The sequence below is a fragment of the Amia ocellicauda genome, chromosome 2 (assembly GCF_036373705.1).
Source record: "Amia ocellicauda isolate fAmiCal2 chromosome 2, fAmiCal2.hap1, whole genome shotgun sequence".
Taxonomy (NCBI): Eukaryota; Metazoa; Chordata; class Actinopteri; order Amiiformes; family Amiidae; genus Amia; species Amia ocellicauda.
In genome coordinates, this window is record NC_089851.1 from 49,313,617 (window position 1) to 49,333,711 (window position 20,095).

Here is a 20,095-nt window from a genome sequence, read left to right on the forward strand (position 1 = left end):
AAATGCTTTCATGCTTTTGTAAAAGCGTGGTAGGCTGGCTGGCCCTGACCCAACTCCTTTGTCCTGCTGGGAATTCTGTGGCGCTGGGAGTACTACCAAGGATGGTCCCTGCAGGAAAGGGGGTGTGCTAACTGGATTTCTTATTAACCTCGTTTAACAGTTTAATCACACCGCTAGGCTCTCCCCTGCCTACCGGGGACCCTCGAGTTTCAATGTCTGTGATATGGATTACATCCTCTTGTGGCCAGTTTAGGCCACTGAAGTTCACTTTCCCTTTGGTCTTGTGTCCTGAAACTCCTGGAGTTTAAGTTCAGGGAGCTACACAAAACACCTTAGCACACTGAAAAAAATGCATTATAATATTTTAATATAATATTTAATACTTTAAGTTATTCAATACTTAAAGTTTATGCTGCTGGAGACTGTACCTCATCAGAATAATACTAGTTTGCTCCTTGTCTTTTTGTCTTTTAAAGGTTTGGCTACTTAGTTTAAAACGGCAAAAGCCTTCACTTTTAACAGATGTATCTCAAATCATGAAAGAGGCACATAATAATAATAATAATAATAATAATAATAATAATTATTATTATTATTATTATTATTATTATTATTATTATTATTATTATAGTTTTTATTTACTTTCATCTGCAAGCCATTGTCGAACCTTGTGTCCTTTGGATTTTACTGAGCTTTTTATTTTGTGCATTCAGCAACATGCAAAACAGCTAATTCTAATTGAATCCTTTCATATGTCGTGAATGTCTATGGTGATGGAGTACAGATTTACTATGTGCTCAAAATTACTCCCAGATGTTTATTTTTAAGCTACTGCCATTAATTACAATTATAAATTGAGCTTTAAGGTATCAAGATTACCTGGGGATTCTGAAGGGTTACTCATGTAATGGGCGAAGGACAAAAGGTCTCCCTTACAAATATTGATCGATAGGATTTTTGCAACTTCTGTCTCTCAGAAATTCTCCATTGAAAAGATACTGCAAGAGCCTTAAGGAATAGTGGGTGACCTATGACCCAAAACTCCCTCTGAATAATGGTTGCCATGGTGCTGTGGAAGGGTTGTTCCTAGAGTAAAGTCTAGACTGTAAGGTTGTCTAAGTGACAAAGTAAAGGGCATTTTGTTCCCTAGCCAATATGAAGACACCAGGAAATCTTATTTTCAAGTTACCAACCCAAATTATTATTATTCAAAACAAAAATACTCTCATCTGTTACATGCTGAAGGACCGTCAAAAAGAAAAAAGTATTGTGGGTGAAGCTGCCCAATGGTGAAATGTAATCCAGACCTTTGGACATTGATGTTGAAAGCTTTTGTGCATATAATAAATTTCTATGAAGTGAAAAGGGCCTTGTAATATTTCTCATATGAAACCATGCGCTCACTCATAATTAGAACATTGTCTTGCATTAATATAGTCTTGTGTCTTTTAGCTCTACAGCTTTTGTTCATCAGTTACCACATGGTGCCTTATAAACTCCAAGTTTCATAACTTTTGTTATCAATCATTTTACTGTGTATCTGTATATATGCAACGCACCAGATACAAACTAAAAGATTTGTACATCTGTCTCTGTGTGTAGGCCTATGTGTGTGTGTGTATGTATGTATATAATAATAATTGCATAATAATAAAGGAGTCTACATTTTCTTAAATGTGAACCACTTCAAAAACACTAACTGCTTGCAAAGGAGTCTTGCAAATCTCAGAGAGAGAAACTTTGCTTTTATGATCAGTGGATCAATTCTCCAGCAGGGACACATGCACCCGGGGACACAAATGGAAATTGGGCTTCAAGGCATTCAAAACGGAAAACAGGAGACACTTCTTCACACAGAGTTGTCATAATCTGGAGCAAACTCCCCAGCAATGTGGTAGATGCTGAAAGTTTGGGAACATTTAAAAATAGACTGGATAGGATCCTTGGATCACTTAGTTATTAATGGACACCAAACGAGCACGATGGGTCGAATGGTCTCCCCTCGTTTGCAAACTTTCTTATGTTCTTATGTTCTAATTCAAGATCATAATCAGGTAAGATCAGACAGGAGCAACAGAAGTCTCTTCCCTCAGTCAAAGGCAAAGACCTCCCCAACGATGGGACCCCAGTTCTTCAACCAGTTCTGAACAGCCACATCAGACGCAGCTACAATCAGTGACTGAGATCATTGGGATATTTAAACCCTCATCTCGTCTTTCAGCCTGAATCAAGGAGGACTTACTATGGAAAGCTGCAAACAAAAGCACCATTAGAGAACGTTTTCTTGCAATTATTGGTTGACTTTAATTGTTCCTCACTACTAAACACTGCTTAAGATTTAATTAAAAAAACAAAAACAAAACATAAAAAAGGCAACATGCTGAAGTGAAATAGTTTAGGGTACAAATTCCTTGCTAGAAATAGTATGCAGGACCAAAGACCACATGGCTTTAATTTTGGCTTAAACACTGAGCTCCAAACTTCGTCTCTCGCTGCACCTCTGCAGAATTTACACCCTGCATGAGATTCAGTCTGGATGTCGTTATTTGCTGGCCTGAGGCTCCCATTCAGTTAAAGTGCCAGTGTACAATTTATTGCTCCACAATGTCAGCTTATTTGACAACTGCACTGTTAATTGTACTACTCGGCTTTCAAGCAGAGTAAACACCACAAAGGGACCATAAAGCTACTGCGGTGTGTATGTACAAATATATAAATTGTTCATACACTCACCTAAAGGATTATTAGGAACACCATACTAATACTGTGTTTGACCCCCTTTCTCCTTCAGAACTGCCTTAATTCTACGTGGCATTGATTCAACAAGGTGCTGAAAGCATTCTTTAGAAATGTTGGCCCATATTGATAGGATAGCATCTTGCAGTTGATGGAGATTTGTGGGATGCACATCCAGGGCACGAAGCTCCCGTTCCACCACATCCCAAAGATGCTCTATTGGGTTGAGATCTGGTGACTGTGGGGGCCAGTTTAGTACAGTGAACTCATTGTCATGTTCAAGAAACCAATTTGAAATGATTCGACCTTTGTGACATGGTGCATTATCCTGCTGGAAGTAGCCATCAGAGGATGGGTATATGGTGGTCATAAAGGGATGGACATGGTCAGAAACAATGCTCAGGTAGGCCGTGGCATTTAAACGATGCCCAATTGGCACTAAGGGTCCTAAAGTGTGCCAAGAAAACATCCCCCACACCATTACACCACCACCACCAGCCTGCACAGTGGTAACAAGGCATGATGGATCCATGTTCTCATTCTGTTTACGCCAAATTCTGACTCTACCATCTGAATGTCTCAACAGAAATCGAGACTCATCAGACCAGGCAACATTTTTACAGTCTTCAACTGTCCAATTTTGGTGAGCTTGTGCAAATTGTAGCCTCTTTTTCCTATTTGTAGTGGAGATGAGTGGTACCCGGTGGGGTCTTCTGCTGTTGTAGCCCATCCGCCTCAAGGTTGTACGTGTTGTGGCTTCACAAATGCTTTGCTGCATACCTCGGTTGTAACGAGTGGTTATTTCAGTCAAAGTTGCTCTTCTATCAGCTTGAATCAGTCGGCCCATTCTCCTCTGACCTCTAGCATCAACAAGGCATTTTCGCCCACAGGACTGCCGCATACTGGATGTTTTTCCCTTTTCACACCATTCTTTGTAAACCCTAGAAATGGTTGTGCGTGAAAATCCCAGTAAGTGAGCAGATTGTGAAATACTCAGACCGGCCCGTCTGGCACCAACAACCATGCCACGCTCAAAATTGCTTAAATCACCTTTCTTTCCCATTCAGACATTCAGTTTGGAGTTCAGGAGATTGTCTTGACCAGGACCACACCCCTAAATGCATTGAAGCAACTGCCATGTGATTGGTTGGTTAGATAATTGCATTAATGAGAAATTGAACAGGTGTTCCTAATAATCCTTTAGGTGAGTGTATATTATATAGATATATTGTGCCATGGTGTGGGGTGTGGGTTCTGCCGGTGACGTGTCGTGGTTCTGGCTTGCTATAAGGCAAAATCATTTTAGAGCATTATTAAGGATCGTTGCGAGTTGATTTCCGTGAGGGTTCATCAACCAGAAATGTGTCTTAGGCCGCGTGTTCAGTCCGGTTCTTTCCAGTCGCTCCTCTCCTCTCATTTACTCTTAGCTCTGATATGTTTCCTCCTTGCGTTTTCCCTCAGGGACTTTGCGGCGAGTTTTGTTGCACAAATGCAAACTAACAAAATAAATTAACAATGAGAAGCATTTGTGAGGAATAACTGCCAGTACTGCTGTCCTGTCTTAATAACTACAAACTTGAATAAGCTTTGGTGCATAATGATCTCTCAAATAAGGGGCTCCTCTGGTTAATCTGCCAAAAGGTGTTTGCCCTGTTAATATGGTTATTTTCACCATGGTTTTGTATGGTTTTCACATGCCTTCACTATGCTTTACTACATTCAACAATGAATAAACCATAATGTACCATAGTAAACATGCCTTCCCATGTATTCCATGGTCCAGTGTAGTAAAGAACACTGTTGTGTGGAATCCATAAGAAACAGATGCAAAACTATAGTAAAACTACAGTAAAACCAAGTTCAACGTGCAAAACTCCTATAGTAAATCTAGGCATTTTTTTTTTACTCAAGTCATTTACTGCAAAACTAATATCCCAATCTATCACTCCTCTGCTGGAGGAGGGTTGCTTTTTCAGCTTAAAAGAAACAGCCCACAAACAGCTGTTTTCACAAATTAAATAATGAAGACACTAATGGCTCATTTAAGCCACAGCTAACACACTCAAGTACGGCCTACTGGCAATAAAAAATAAAGAAAATATTGCAAGCGAGTAGCTGTAAAGGCTTTTGCTCTGTATTTACTGCATTCTGTCACGTCACAGAACTGAAATGTTTCTTAAAACGAACGCTAAAAGTGACAAGATGTATGCTTCCAGCAACATGAATCATGCATTTCAAGGCTTTAACTCTATCAAGTCTTGAATATACCCAGCAAATTATAGGTACCATGTGCATGGTAACATTTTTATTTTTTCCAAACAGATGTTATGAGTGGAGCTGTGTGTCAGTAGTGTATAAACATGTCACAAAGTACATCCATCGCTGTTTAATTCAGAGAGCAACATTTTCTTGGGAAGAGCCATTTTGAAGTGCTTCATTAAGTTATTTAATGTTGTGAACCCCAGTGTCACACTACAGCTGCAGTTAAAAATGACAGGAGAAGATGGGGTGAGAAAATATGGCTCTCCAAAATATGTAGGGCAATTCCATGTAAGGGAACAGACTCTAAAATTAATTCAAACAATATCACATGTGTCTCTTGCTTCCCTTTATTCATCTGTTCAGTCTTGGTTTTGCTTACATTCCATAATTTATTTGACAAGACAAGTTTCTCTTCGTTTTCATTGTGCTTATATGCACACCACAACAGAAGAATTCACCACATCTCAGTGTGTCTGTTCAACTGCATAATATGAGGGTCCTCATTAATTGGTCACTAACGATGAATGAATGTGTAAAATCTGTCTGTGGTTTCATTAACACTCAAAAATTTCAGTGTTTGTGGTGTGCAAATGGAAATTACAAGAAATGGGGTTTGCATGTTCCATAACTCACTGTGCTTCAATTTTCTATACACAGATTGTCCCTGTCTTTCCAGGTAATAAAACGTTTACAATAACAAAAGTCCACCTGACAACACCCAGCCTCCGAGGTTATTTGGATAAGTGATGTCTACTCTTTATGATTATATAGGGACTCCAGGGCATTTCAATGCTAACAATTACCCACACTGTTTTCACTAGCAACCATCAATTATTCAGTTATCAGGTATCCCCCCTCTCCAATTGTACGAGAGGAATGAAAGCAAAAACATTCATACTAACGAGAGATAAGCCACCATAGAACAAGTAGGAGATAAATGCTCTGTAGACGCAAAACATGACAACTAGGCAACAAAAATAGCAGCTACACCAACAAAAAGGAAACACCGGTGAAGATAATTGCTGCAAACTTATTCTAACAAATTTATTCTCCCATTATGCAACAAGGATTTAAGAATAAAAATGGGCACTCCACATAAGAGAACAAATTTTTCCCCACAGTAAATATAAATATCAGCTCAACGTACCTGCTTTGCATTGGTGTATTGTCCCAAGCACTTCTGTCTTACAGATAATTTAAATTTGGCCATTCTCACTAATCACAAAGGCATCAACAATGTAAGGTAAAGTAATACTTGTTTTACGTCTGTGTCACACATTTATTTCCTGTTGAAAGATCTGTTTCTACACTATGCTGGAAAAAGGACTGAACTGAAAAGCAAAGGGTCTCCAGCCCAAGATATTTACGGTGAAATGCCAGATAGGACAATATTCATATATGTTCAATAGGACACAGCAGACATTACTGTATTGAGTGAGGACCAAGCCAAGTTCTCACTAACATCCCCAGCAAAACTGTGTACAATGTTGACAGCTTCCTATATAGGAAACTCAGGACTTCAGTTCTTATCACAGACATAGGTCTAAACCAAATCAAAACTTTGACCTAGTAACCTATCACGTTATAATTTGTAAGCCGTAGAAAGTGATTACTGACAATAAATTAAACGAATGTTTGTACTTTGCTATTCGCTGGTAGGTCAAAGTTTTTATTTGGTCTAGCCCGTATATACAGCTCTGGAAAAAATTAAGAGACCACTTAACATTGATTTCTGAACTTGGAGTGGAATTTTTTCCAGAGCTGTACATAGACATTGACATTGGCATATCAATTCCTTTAATGTTTTACCAGACATGAATACATAACAATAAACAAATAATTTGTAATTCAGTAATTCATATGTAATCGATGAATTTAAATACTTTCTTCAAATACACCCTGAAAACTCTGGTATTTCAGGTCAAAACTATTATTCTATTATATAGTTCCCTTTGGGCTACTTTAAGTGCAATGTCGTTTCTCCCCCTACTCCTCCTCCCCCTTCCCTCTGCCCCAGCTTTGGCCTGTTTTTTGCTACCTAGTATATGTTCCAACTGATTAGCTAGCAGGCTGTGTTGCTAAGCTTTGCCAGAGTGGAGAGGAAAGGATGAGGAGGAGGAGGAGGAGGAGGGAGATGGGGGGAGAAAAAGGGTTTGGGGGAGGAAGGGAGAGAGTCCACAGTCCTGCTTGGATGGGAGCCACCAACTCTTTTACATGTGCACTGCAGATGCCAGGCAAACTTTTGTATTTATTTCACAGGATGAGGAGTGCAGTGCATTCTTGCCTAGTATAAAAAGCAGGTCACCTTTAGCAGAGATATTTAATCTCCAAAATAACAACCACTTCCAGAAACAAAGCAAAGTTTCATAAACGCATTTTTCTTGGGGTGGGTGGGGGGTAAAACAGGAAGTCCTTTGAAGCAGAAAGTTAGTTTTTTGTATTTTTCAGCCTTTGGAATACATTATAAACAGGTCACTGAAACTTCAAAACAGCTGTGCTGGGCTGGGAATTCTTGCATGTAAAATTAAACAATACAAGTTAAAGTAATAAAGAAATCTATCAATCTAGTCAAACAGTAGCTTTGTTTACATGGGTTTTGTCTTGTTACAGGGACGTTACTCTAACAAGCTGACCTGATGTTTTTTTCCCCTCTTGATTACAATGGGGTCTCCGATTGTATTCCGTAATCCACTTGGATGACTATAAGACCTGTCTCTATTTTTTAATTTAGGCTTTTCAATTAAAATGTTATAGATGGTACATGCATCTCCCAATACCATTCATCCCCTTGATACCAATTAGTGTGCTGAAGATTGCTTCCATAAGTGTCTGTCAGCCAAGATAGAGACTAACCTTGTGTAATTGGTTAATAACTACTGAATCATGTCTTAAGCAGTGCACAAATTATTTTGCCTACAGGGACTTTTCACACTCAAGGGATTCTGGGTAAATTGCAAGACTTTTCTCTTTGAAAATGAAAATATACTTGTCAGAACGCAACACACTGTAACTAGGGAGACTTATTGTAAAGAATTACCAAATAAGTAAAAACAAAATGACAGATGACTAGGAATATATATGCTGGGAGGTCATAGCTAAGTGAACCGGGTTTTTGTCTTTACGTAACTAACATGCTTTTATGCTACAGGTGTAGAGCAAACAGCAGTAGAATCAGGGGAAGCTGAGAGGAGTAGTTGTTTGAGTTTGGGATTTGTAAGTTCAAATGCCGGGGGGGAGGAAATAACTTGTGAGAAAAAGAACAACCATATTGCTGCTGAAAAGCAGCCCCTTGAAAGCATCAGACAAATAAATTAACAAACAACAGTAAGAAGAACAGTACAGTACAGTAATAAACAGAACAGTACCTGATGAGCACACACTGGTTTTCAAGGCGCTTCCACAGACTGCGGTAACACTCGTTAGCGATGGCAAAGATATGCGGGGAGATTTCGCCCAGATGGTGTCTGCTGTACAGCTCCACTGTAGGGCAGTCGTACAGGTGTGGGATGGTCTGGTAAGGATTCACTGCAGCCAGGATGGAGCCAATATAGGTCTGCAGGAGAATGGGAAAAAAAGGAGGGAAATCACATACAGCACCCAGAGGAGCACAGTGGGGGGGGGTAGTCAAACAAATAAACAGAAAACACGGCACCTACTCAAGAGGTTTAAATCTTTCCTGCACTTCAGGTTATCAGAGATGGAAAACAGTAGGCCTAAATAATTCAATATCAGCAGCTGCAGTTTTTTTTTGCAGTGTTTGGACTGCTGCTTAAACTCATGGGCTACCGAGTCCCTGGCAACCTGAGAGGTTTCAGAAAAATCTCTTCATACATACAGCCTGGTACACTGTACGCAGACATACCACAAAAGTACCACACCAGAATGTTTTCAAATGCAGTTATGAGAATGTAGTTGAAGCAAGTATGCTTCAATCCCTCTGCTAGGAGCCAGAGGAGACAAAAGCCGAGTTAATCCTTCGATAAGATAATCCTGGTAATACAACAAACAAGGGAATCAAGTGACATTTAACAACAAACTCTGTTTAGTACAATCAAGTACATTTCAACATAAAAGCTTTGTTAGGAGGCTACACAATAAGTACAGGTAACGAAAACCATGTGTTTTGTGGTGTTGCTTAAATATTTTGCCATTGTATAGTAATTATATAATAACACATTTCTACACCCCAAAAGAGTCACTATCAAATGGCAAAGTGAACCTTTTTTCTTAGCATGAACTTCAATGCCTAAAAAGTGTAATGTCCAGTATGGCCATTCTTATTTGTTTAATTGAAAACAAGTTTCTAGCATCTGATTTTATATCTCAGGTTTTTTGGGCAATAACTGTCAAATTCCCTTTCAAAATGACAAGAGGAAACAAAAAACAAAACACAAAAGGGCAGCAGAGGACTTGAAAACACCATGCGGCACACCTACCACTTTACTGGACTTACAAGCAGCAAACTCAAAGAGAGAGACTGTGAATGAGTATGTTATTTGACAAAAAGCTATGACAATGCTTTAACACACTACTTCAGCCATTATGGTCTATAATAGAAACACCACAGACCACTTCTGAGCAGAAAAGAGTGACAGGACACTGTTGGACAGTAAAGCATCGTGACACTTTAACAAGCCTGAAGCCCATATTAACTCGGGAGTCTGTGCTCTCCCACATGGGACGAGATCTGACACTGTGAGTTACTGGAGGTTAGGCCCCTTGGAGCTCCCCTCCAGAGGGCTTAGGAATGAAGCTTGGGAAACAGTTAAAACAAAAAATAGATTATATATCGTCTCTCTTTCCTCAGACACATCTGTCAAGAGCCGCATGGTCTCAACAACACAGAAAGTCCTAAAGCCAGTTGCCGGTTATCAAATATCATGAAAGTTTTGCAGGATTATTTTGGTTCAATTTAAACATTCTTTCAACTTAGTTTCTTGACACAGTGGGTCTTAGTCATAAAATTTCTCCCCCCTATTTAACACCTGTTTGGAGAAGTGTCACATAAGACTTTGAGGGTACTATCTTGCGTTAATTCCAGGAAATTGAATGCTTCACTTCTTTAATGTACTGCTGGGGTGTGTGTTTATCATCTTTTAAATAGGGGTGGCAAATGTAATAAGTTTAACATTCTGAAAGGTTTAAAGTTTGTTTCTCGAAAGAAAGAAAAAGAAAAGCTTGGGGAGAGGCACAATTCATCCCTGCTACCTGTGGGAAAGAAGGACAAATGTTCCCAACTGTGTGTTCCCTCACACAAATGGGGGAATGCAAGTGATTAACTGAGTATAAGATCAAGGGACTGTAGAGACGAATTTATGCTGGAGCAGATGGAGGTTACTTATTCAACCAAAACTCTGAATATCTTTGCGTAAAAGCATTTCTGGGTTGTGACCAATTACCATATATCAGACATTGTTCCCCACCCCCCTCTTATCTTTGGCATTAAAAAGTAGTATGTAAATATATTAAAACATTACAAATAATCGATCATTCATGGAGCTTTGCACACACAGAAAAATATATATAAATTTACTATACACACAATCTTCATTCAAATTCTTACATGGGGAGGGGCTTTTAAAAAAACAAGTTCTTGGAAGTGCATTTTGTGTCATTATCTTCTTGGAATAAGAGAAACACCAAGTCATGCTCTTTCCACATGGCTATGGGGAAGATGGACTGTAATACTGCAGTTCTCGCATTGATGCATTATTCCTGGATGAAGAGGACTGACACCAAGCATCTAAACAGTCTTGTGTATTTTAAAATTTGTGGCTTTCTCTTTTACCCCTCATTACGTTAGTATGTCTGTGGTAGAGCCGGTAATTTGTGGAGCTGTCCACCACAGTGTTTATATAGTGAGGATTTTTGTCATACAACAATAGAGGTGGGGTTTGCAGGGCACTCGGTCTTGCCATACTTTCACAGAGAACACTATCAGTTCATGAATGCTGAATCTTGAAACCAAATGCAGCTTACTGTCAAAGTCGTTAAAGCCTTTTATACACAGAACTCATAATGAAACTATATTCCCTAAGTATAAAAGGAACTCTTTACGCACCACAGATGTTGGCATACTGTGCAGCTTTTGGGACGATGAATGCCGTAAAAAAAAAAGAAAATGTAACAATGACTTCTCTTGGTTACAGCCTCCTCTCTGTGTCTGGTTGGTTAGCTTTCAGATGACTTATTTTCTGCCCACTGCTGCCATCTGTAAACCCTGAGCATGTACTCAGATTCTCTGGGCTTCTGGAGTCTTGTCACTGTGACTACTAGACTAAAGACCTTGCTTTCCTTCTCACTACTTCTCTGCTGACTTTATTATCTTGAAGTGACTCCTGGACACCTCTTCACAGGGCAGTGAACAAAGAGAGGAACTGCAGCTCAGCCTCAATCAACAACAATTGCAAACATAGGAATTGTCGTCTTAGGCCAAGGTGTGTGTATGTACACAATTAAGGCACTTGCAGTGGACATTGCAATTAAGATTTTTTCAAATCTGGGATTTTGGCCTGCTTGTGATTAGCTAAGCAGCCTTAACACAAGCTTATTGATTAGCATCCTTACAGGTCCAGTTTTCTGAACAGGTAAATGGGGAGGGTAGGTGGGGACTGTTCCTGCTCAGAATCAGCCAATGATAGAAGTGCAAGACCAAATCTTGACAGAAGGCAAAGTGATGTTTAGACCAGAAGTGAGCTGTTGTATTTCAATCCCAACAAAGCAGCAAATGCCAAGTTGTTTCCTTCATCTGTCCATTCACTCATTTATTTATTTATGTATTCACTAATTAACTAATTCATGCACTTCCTTAATGAAGAATGTTTTATGCCTGTGGCCTTAGTTGATAGGAAGGGAGACTTTCAAGTGTTGCAGCTGAGACAGAATCGAAACATCCTTTGGCTGCTGCTACTGAAGTTGCAGCCCAGCTATTCAAATGAGTAGTAAAGGTTCTCTCAGAACTGGACCCAGAGAGGGAGGAAAAGGCCTTCTGCACACATGAACCCTCTGAAACAGACACCTAGCTGGCCCAGCCTGCTCTGTTTTCAATCAGTTTGTATTCAGGCCTGCCACTGGTAACTGTGAACATGACCTTATAATGAAAGGCATCACACTGTTAACATTCCTTTCCTACTCCACTCCCGAGGCCCTGAAGCTTATCGCTTAAGTGTAAAGACTCAAAAACATCTCATTCTCCCTGTCAAACCAAAATCAACATGGGGTCAAATGCAGAAACGCATGCCTGCTAACAAATTTGATGGCGATTTGATTTATTTAGTTTTCATTTTAAAATTCAAAAAATTAAAATATTAAACTAAAACTCAGCTTGTGAAAAAGTAAAAGAAACAACAACAAACTATTTACTAACTCGTGTTACAATGTATTTCCTACATGTCTGGAGGAGACTTTTTGGATGGTTTCCCTCTCGCAATTACCTACATATTGAGCACTGAAGATCTGAGGGATTTTATAAGTAGAAGAAAAAAGTGAAACAGGGATCCACAGAACAGTGTTTAATCCTTCTGGGTTTGGGAAAGGAGGTAAAGGCCTGGAATTTCATATTCCAGAAAGAACATAAAAAATGACCTTCCAAGACAGGTTTGAATTGGCTTCATATACATATAAAATCACTTAATATTTCTGTGATGTAAGTGCATGGCTGATTTCTTCTTGTATTCTTCTAATTATTTTTTTAAATACTCATTCATTTCTAAGAATGCTTTACAATATAATAGTTACACACTTATACGTGTGTAGGTATTGTGTCAGTAGTACACTTTTGTATGCAAATAAATTACAAAACCCTAGGTGATCTAATGGAGCTGCAGGGTAAGTGTATACTGTGTGTGCGAGTGTGTGTGTAAGTGTGGAGGGGAGTGTTGAGCACACACTGACTGAGCCCTGGGGAGGCACGCCTGGCCCCTCCAGCAGTGAGGCTGCTCCTCTTTACAGCTAGTGGGATTCCAACTCCCCCTGCATTCTGCCTTGTATATCACAGGACTGATGAAGGATGGAAACCTGCCTGCGGAGACTCTACCCAGAGAGCTGTGACTGCATTACCATTTGGATAAGCCCACAACTGTTGAACTTTATTCTGGGCAATGCAAAGCAATGCAATACGATGCGATGCAACTTACTAGGGCACTGAACATGAAAAGGACCAGAAGAAGGAGAAGAGAAAAAAGGAAAGTAAGCTTGAAGATGGCAATCCAAGCAGATATGAGAGGTGGCTGCTATACAAAGCCAAACTGGTTTTCAAACTAGTGTCTGTTTTCTAGTCCTGAAATACATACAATCCATCCTGTTTTTGAGTTTTACAGGGAATACGTAGCAACAGGACATTCACATCTGATTTGTTTTGCCCCTGCTTCATTGAAAGACTATCCACCCCATTTAAAGAGGAGGAAGGGGGGTAACATTTTTTTAAACTTATGTTTTGCTTTGTGTGCACAAAAGATCACAAGCTCTGTTGCAGGAGGGACTTTTGAGGGGTGAGATTGAAAAGGGAATAAAACAAAACAAAACAAACAGCCCTGCACAGGGCATGTTTTGTGTTCTTCAACTTTTGTTCCCCCTGCAACAGATGTAAACCATTATATACACACTGGGCCCAATTAGTGAAGTCTGAAGCACTATAAGCTAACCTGATGATTGATCTGTACTGGGTATTCAGAAGAATGGCAGCCACTTTTAGGGTGGCTGCTGCTAAATTAATGCAGGCATCTTATAGTCCTGCTGGTCACTAAAAGCTTTTTTGGGGGTTGTTTTTCAATTCAGCAGAACAATCTGAAAACATCCAAGCCAACATTTCAATATATTTTGTCTTGGATGTCTTTTAAATTATCTTTTGTTGCTACCAACAGTGCAAGGAAGGATAAGCCATCAACTTGGAAATTAGTCTTTACATGCATGCATAAATAAGGGGATTTAACATACTTGGACTGCATGTAACAGAGAAAAAAATAATTATTAAATAAATAAATAAATAAATAAATAAATAAAAAAAATCACTGCCAAGTTCAGATCCCACATTCCTTTAATTCTACCACTCCCACAGCCTCAGAAATCTTCCCAGGTTGACCTGGAAACATTTGCTGGAGCAAAAGCAACTCTGAACCAGTGAAGCAAATGCAAAATGCCAAAATGTGTCAAAACCGCAGTGAGGCCGAATATAGACTTATTTGAATGGCAGTTGAAATTAAATAAAAAAATAAAAAAATAAACATGAAAAAATGAAAACTTCTTAGCAAAGTAGAGCTGATCTTGCAATACATGTGTGACCCAACATCTTAATTAAAGCAAAATTGTATGCAAATTGTATTCAAATACATTTGAAAAACTAAACAAAAATAAATAAAAAATTAATCACAAACAGCAAAAGAGATTGGGGGGGGGGTTGTATATATGAACTACATAAACATTACTAGAAACTAGGTCATTCACACAGATCTGTTTAATCAGCCTCTGTAACCCAATACTTACACAAATGTGTCATTGGTTTGCGTATACCGTTTTGATTTCTTTATTGGCATTCTTGCTTTGAAGACGTTGTGTTGGACCATTCATGTGTAGAGAATGTTTGTTTGCATGACCATATCTAGACTGTATCTTTGTGACATACCACTGTCAAAATGTCTAGAGAGGTTATGTTAAAACCAGTCAATCCTGATTGTCTGAAAAGGTATCTTAAACCAGTGTCAAGGCCAAAAAATTTTCGTAAAGCTAGTTTCACAGACCTTGATTAGCACTATTCTGGGACTTCTCTACCTAACACAATATTGGATAATCCAAGACTAGCACTAATCGGGGTCTATGAAAATCAGCTTTTTTTTTTTTTGTTTGATGTTCTATACAGTATTTATTTGAGTCAGATATAGTTTATCCTGTCCTTTCTGTAATGTATCCTGTACATAAATGTACCTTTAAGCCTATAAAATTAATTGTGTATTACATAAACCGATCAGCCATAACATTATGACCAATAGCCTAATACTGTGTAGGTCCCCCTTTTGCCGCCAAAACAGCCCTGACCCATCGTGACATGGACTCCACTAGACCTCTGAAGTTGTGCTGTGGTATCTGGCACCAAGACGTTAGCAGCAGATCCTTTAAGTCCTGTAAGTTGCGAGGTAGGGCCTCCATGGATCGGACTTGTTTGTCCAGCACATCCCACAGATGCTCGATTGGATTGAGATCTGGGGAATTTGGAGGCCAAGTCAACACCTTGAACTCGTGATTCATCGGACCAGGCCACCTTCTTCCATTGCTCCGTGGTCCAGTTCTGATGCTCACGTGCCCATTGTAGGTGCTTTCGGCAGTGGACAGGGGTCAGCATGGGCACCCTGACTGGTCTGCAGCCTCATACACTACAAACTGCAATGCACTGTGTGTTCTGACACCTTTCTATCAGAACCAGCATGAACTTTTTCAGCAATTTGAGCTACAGTAGCTCGTCTGTTGGATTGGACCACACGGGCCAGCCTTCACTCCCCACGTGCATCAATGAGCCTTGGCCGCCCATGACCCTGTTGCCGGTTAACCGCTTTTCCTTCCTTGGACCACTTTTGATAGGTACTGACCACTGCAGACCGGGAACACCCCACAAGAGCTGCAGTTTTGGAGAGGCTCTTACCCAGTCATCTAGCCATCACAATTTGGCCCTTGTCAAAGTCGCTCAGATCCTTACGCTTGCCCATTTTTCCTGCTTCTAACACATCAACTTTGAGGACAAAATGTTCACTTGCTGCCTAATATATCCCACCCACTGACAGGTGCCATGATAACGAGATTATCAATGTTATTCACTTCACCTGTCAGTGGTCATAATGTTATGACTGATCGGTGTACATCAATAGTGGTTAGAATTATTGCAACTTCCTCCATTTTTCTTGGTTCTCCAGCTATTCCAAGGTGGGAACCAGTCATCCTAAAGTTGCAATTGTAGATCCCTACCTCCCACCCTGGGCGACTAAATATCTGAAAAAAAAAGGGTAGGTCACAGAGTGTCGTGAAAGCGGCAGAACTAAATCTAGCTTGTCCAAAGTTTAGCGCACACTTCCATAAATAAGAAATCTTGGCTAGGAATTTTCTTTTCTTTTTTTTTAATGGTCACCTGATTCAATTCAATTTCCGATTTTTTTTAATTACTATTTTTTAAAGATTTTTATAAGAAATAAAAAGTTCAACATAATACATTTCCTCATTGAGGGACGTTTTTGGCTATTACATTTCCCTAGTAAAATCCTGACTAAATGTGATCTGGTTCAATTTCTGATCGCTTTCAGAGAGAGTATGAAAAAACATGTTATGCTCAACACTCTCAACTGGGGTGAGTTGCTAAGTATGAATGGTTATCTTTCTTTATGTCTGCTCATGCTGTCAAACCCCAGTATACCTACAGTATTATCACGTTACTCTTTAAATTGATTGACAGTTAAACTAGATGTTTTCTCCTTGCTCTTTTTCTTTCTCTTGCCCACTTGCATTCTAACATTTCAGTGGGGATAAATCAAAGTCATATGACAGAAGCCTCCTGGCAGGTTCTCCATTTTCATCGCTGGTTATTGCAGACTGACAAAAAGGTAGATGTGAGAAAAAATAAAAACGTTCCTAAAATGTGATCTTTCATAGAATGTCTTTAATCGGCAGGATTCCAAGTAAACACAAAGAAGACTGACATGAGAGAAAGTCTGTCTGGATTCTCATCACCTGATTTCTGCAACTCTGCGATGTGGCAGAAACTGACTATTTTAGAGGATAATTTCCTTTCCTTTGAACACAAACATTTCTCCATCTGGCTTCAATCACCTACTGGACCCAATCCATATATAATACTCTTTCTCCAAATATAGGTCATGAATATCACTTGCCAGCAGTGATTTAGCAGTACATGTAACTGGAAGGTAATATAGTTTCCTTTTGAGTGTGTGTGTGTGATTGTATTTTATTATAATGGCTTAAAGGTGGTAATATAGAATCAATTTGGTCTGAAAAGCTACTGTACTAAAATAACTCACCGAATTTAAAACAGCAATAGACTCAAACGCACTACATTGCATACTAAGTCACCAAAATAGTATCAAAAACAGGAATACACTGCAAACACTATAGCAGGCTGTCCTATAGGAGAGGGGAGGCGAGTTGCAGGCAGTGGACACTTGGCGCCGGACTAAAACTAAACTTTGACACCACTGCTAGTAGGAAACTACAAACTGGCAAACTCAGTGGTGGCTTAATTTTGTGTCACAAATATCCATTTCTAATTAAAAATGAATGGAGATGATTGTTTCCGCTATTAGTGGGTAGGTCTAAGTCCTGGCTTATTCCGGAAAGCTAAAACGGATGTACTGGGAGAGGGTTGGTTGGTGCCTGTCCACTGCACCTGCCCCTTATGACCTTCCTCAAAAAAAAATTACAATTTCTATACCGTCCAGTGCTTTACTGTGGTTCATACAGTGCTTCAGTATACAATAAACCTCGCCGTGCCTTCGCCACAATTTCATTTTGCTTTCTTGCACAGTTCTGGTGTTTTACAACACCACAGTAAACCTTTAATAAGGCAGTATCCCAGACAGTTTTGCGTTGAGAGTATGAGTGTAGACAACCCACTGAGATTTGACCGACATTCAGAGGGGAATGGTGAGCAGAGATCGTGAGGTCAGGGCTTGGCGAGGTGAGGGGGGGACACTTCATGGGCTCATCAATTTGGAGGTATGTTAGATTCAAGTGAGCTGTAAGTGGGAAAGGAAGGGGCACTAGAATGATCAGAGGTTTACACCCACTCCCTTGCCACACCCAGCTCAGGAGATGGCAGGCCCATGCGATATGAAACGCTGGGATAATGTGGATAATGCATTCTGGCTTGCATTCTGTAAATATAAACAGCTGCCACTCGAGACTGCAAACTGCGGTCTCATTCCAGTCCCCATTGTAAGTCGTTTGCCATTTCCTGCAATTTCTCATCACAAAAAAAATTCAAGAAAAAACAAAATGCCGGATAATGCAAAGAGAGAGAGAGGAAGGGGAGAGGAAAAATATATATAAATTAAAACATCCATAAATAAAGCTCACCCCCCCTCCCCGCAATTACTATCGCCTGTGACTGATGTGGCAGCGGTATCAGGAGAAAAGCAATGCCTTCGAACCCGCTTTACTGGCACAGAGGCCACAGATGGTTACAATCAAAGGCTACAGTGAGATGCTGCGTTCTGAATTTAACTAAAGAAGAAAAAAAAGAGAGAAAAAAAGAGAGAGAAAAAAAAGTCTAATTTCCATTTGTCTGTAACGGTTCTCCTTGGATCCTACTGCTTGCCAGGCACAATGTCTGCGCCCAGCATAGGCAGCTGTGTGATATTTCATTGAATCTTGGTAAAACCATAGTAAAGTGTAGGTATAGTAGAAAACCATGTGAAATGAATGGGAAAAAAATGCCCAGGCCCAAGAATGTTGTTTTGTCATGGTTAAGGCCATTGTACACTGGATCCAATATGGCATTTGTCGCCATACAATCTGTAACCTCATCTGCAAAGTTGTCTGTCAAGGAAATTGCACATTGGATCTGTAAAATCGCACCAGGTACACAGCCTGTCCCACTGTTGTGCGCTGGTGTGTATCCAATAATTGTATAAGGATACCAATAAGTGAAGATAGCTCTGTAGCCATGGAAGAATGGTATGATTAAACACCAAAAAGCATGTTAATATACAGTGAGGGAAAAAAGTATTTGATCCCCTGCTGATTTTGTACGTTTGCCCACTGACAAAGAAATGATCAGTCTATAATTTTAATGGTAGGTGTATTTTAACAGTGAGAGACAGAATAACAACAAAAAAATCCAGAAAAACGCATTTCAAAAAAGTTATACATTGATTTGCATGTAAATGAGTGAAATAAGTATTTGATCCCCTATCAATCAGCAAGATTTCTGGCTACCAGGAGTCTTTTATACAGGTAACGAGCTGAAATTAGGAGCACTCTCTTAAAGGGAGTGCTCCTAATCTCAGCTCGTTACCTGTATAAAAGACACCTGGGAGCCAGAAGCAATCAATCAATCAGATTCCAAACTCTCCACCATGGCCAAGACCAAAGAGCTGTCCAAGGATGTCAGGGACAAGATTGTAGACCTACACAAGGCTGGAATGGGCTACAAGACCATCGCCAAGCAGCTTGGTGAGAAGGTGACAACAGTTGGTGCGATTATTCGCAAATGGAAGAAACACAAAATAACTGTCAGTCTCCCTCGGTCTGGGGCTCCATGCAATATCTCACCTCGTGGAGTTTCAATGATCATGAGAACGGTGAGGAATCAGCCCAGAACTACATGGGAGGATCTTGTTAATGATCTCAAGGCAGCTGGGACCATAGTCACCAAGAAAAAAATTGGTAACACACTACGCTGTGAAGGACTGAAATCCTGCAGCGCCCGCAAGGTCCCCCTGCTCAAGAAAACACATGTACAGGCCCGTCTGAAGTTTGCCAATGAACATCTGAATGATTCAGAGAACTGGGTGAAAGTGTTGTGGTCAGATGAGACCAAAATCGAGGTCTTTGGCATCAACTCAACTCGCCGTGTTTGGAGGAGGAGGAATGACCCCAAGAACACCATCCTCACCGTCAAACATGGAGGTGGAAACATTATGCTTTGGGGATGTTTTTCTGCTAAGGGGACAGGACAACTGCACCGCATCAAAGGGACGATGGACGGGGCCATGTACCGTCAAATCTTGGGTGAGAACCTCCTTCCCTCAGCCAGGGCATTGAAAATGGGTCGTGGATGGGTATTCCAGCATGACAATGACCCAAAACACACAGCCAAGGCAACAAAGGAGTGGCTCAAGAAGAAGCACATTAAGGTCCTGGAGTGGCCTAGCCAGTCTCCAGACCTTAATCCCATAGAAAATCTGTGAAGGTTCGAGTTGCCAAATGTCAGCCTGGAAACCTTAATGACTTGGAGAGGATCTGCAAAGAGGAGTGGGACAAAATCCCTCCTGAGATGTGTGCAAACCTGGTGGCCAACTACAAGAAACGTCTGACCTCTGTGATTGCCAACAAGGGTTTTGCCACCAAGTACTAAGTCGAAGGGGTCAAATACTTATTTCAC

The 20,095-nt window shown here is 40.1% G+C and overlaps 1 protein-coding gene across 1 annotated transcript in view; it reads right to left on the bottom strand.

The window, feature by feature from the left end:
• Positions 1-20,095, bottom strand: part of myo10 (myosin X) — a 132,191-nt gene that overhangs the window by 57,490 nt on the left and 54,606 nt on the right. The window contains exon 4 of the mRNA XM_066687486.1: positions 8,364-8,551. Within this exon, the coding sequence (XP_066543583.1) occupies positions 8,364-8,551 (188 nt within the window). The remainder of the gene's footprint in view (positions 1-8,363; positions 8,552-20,095) is intronic.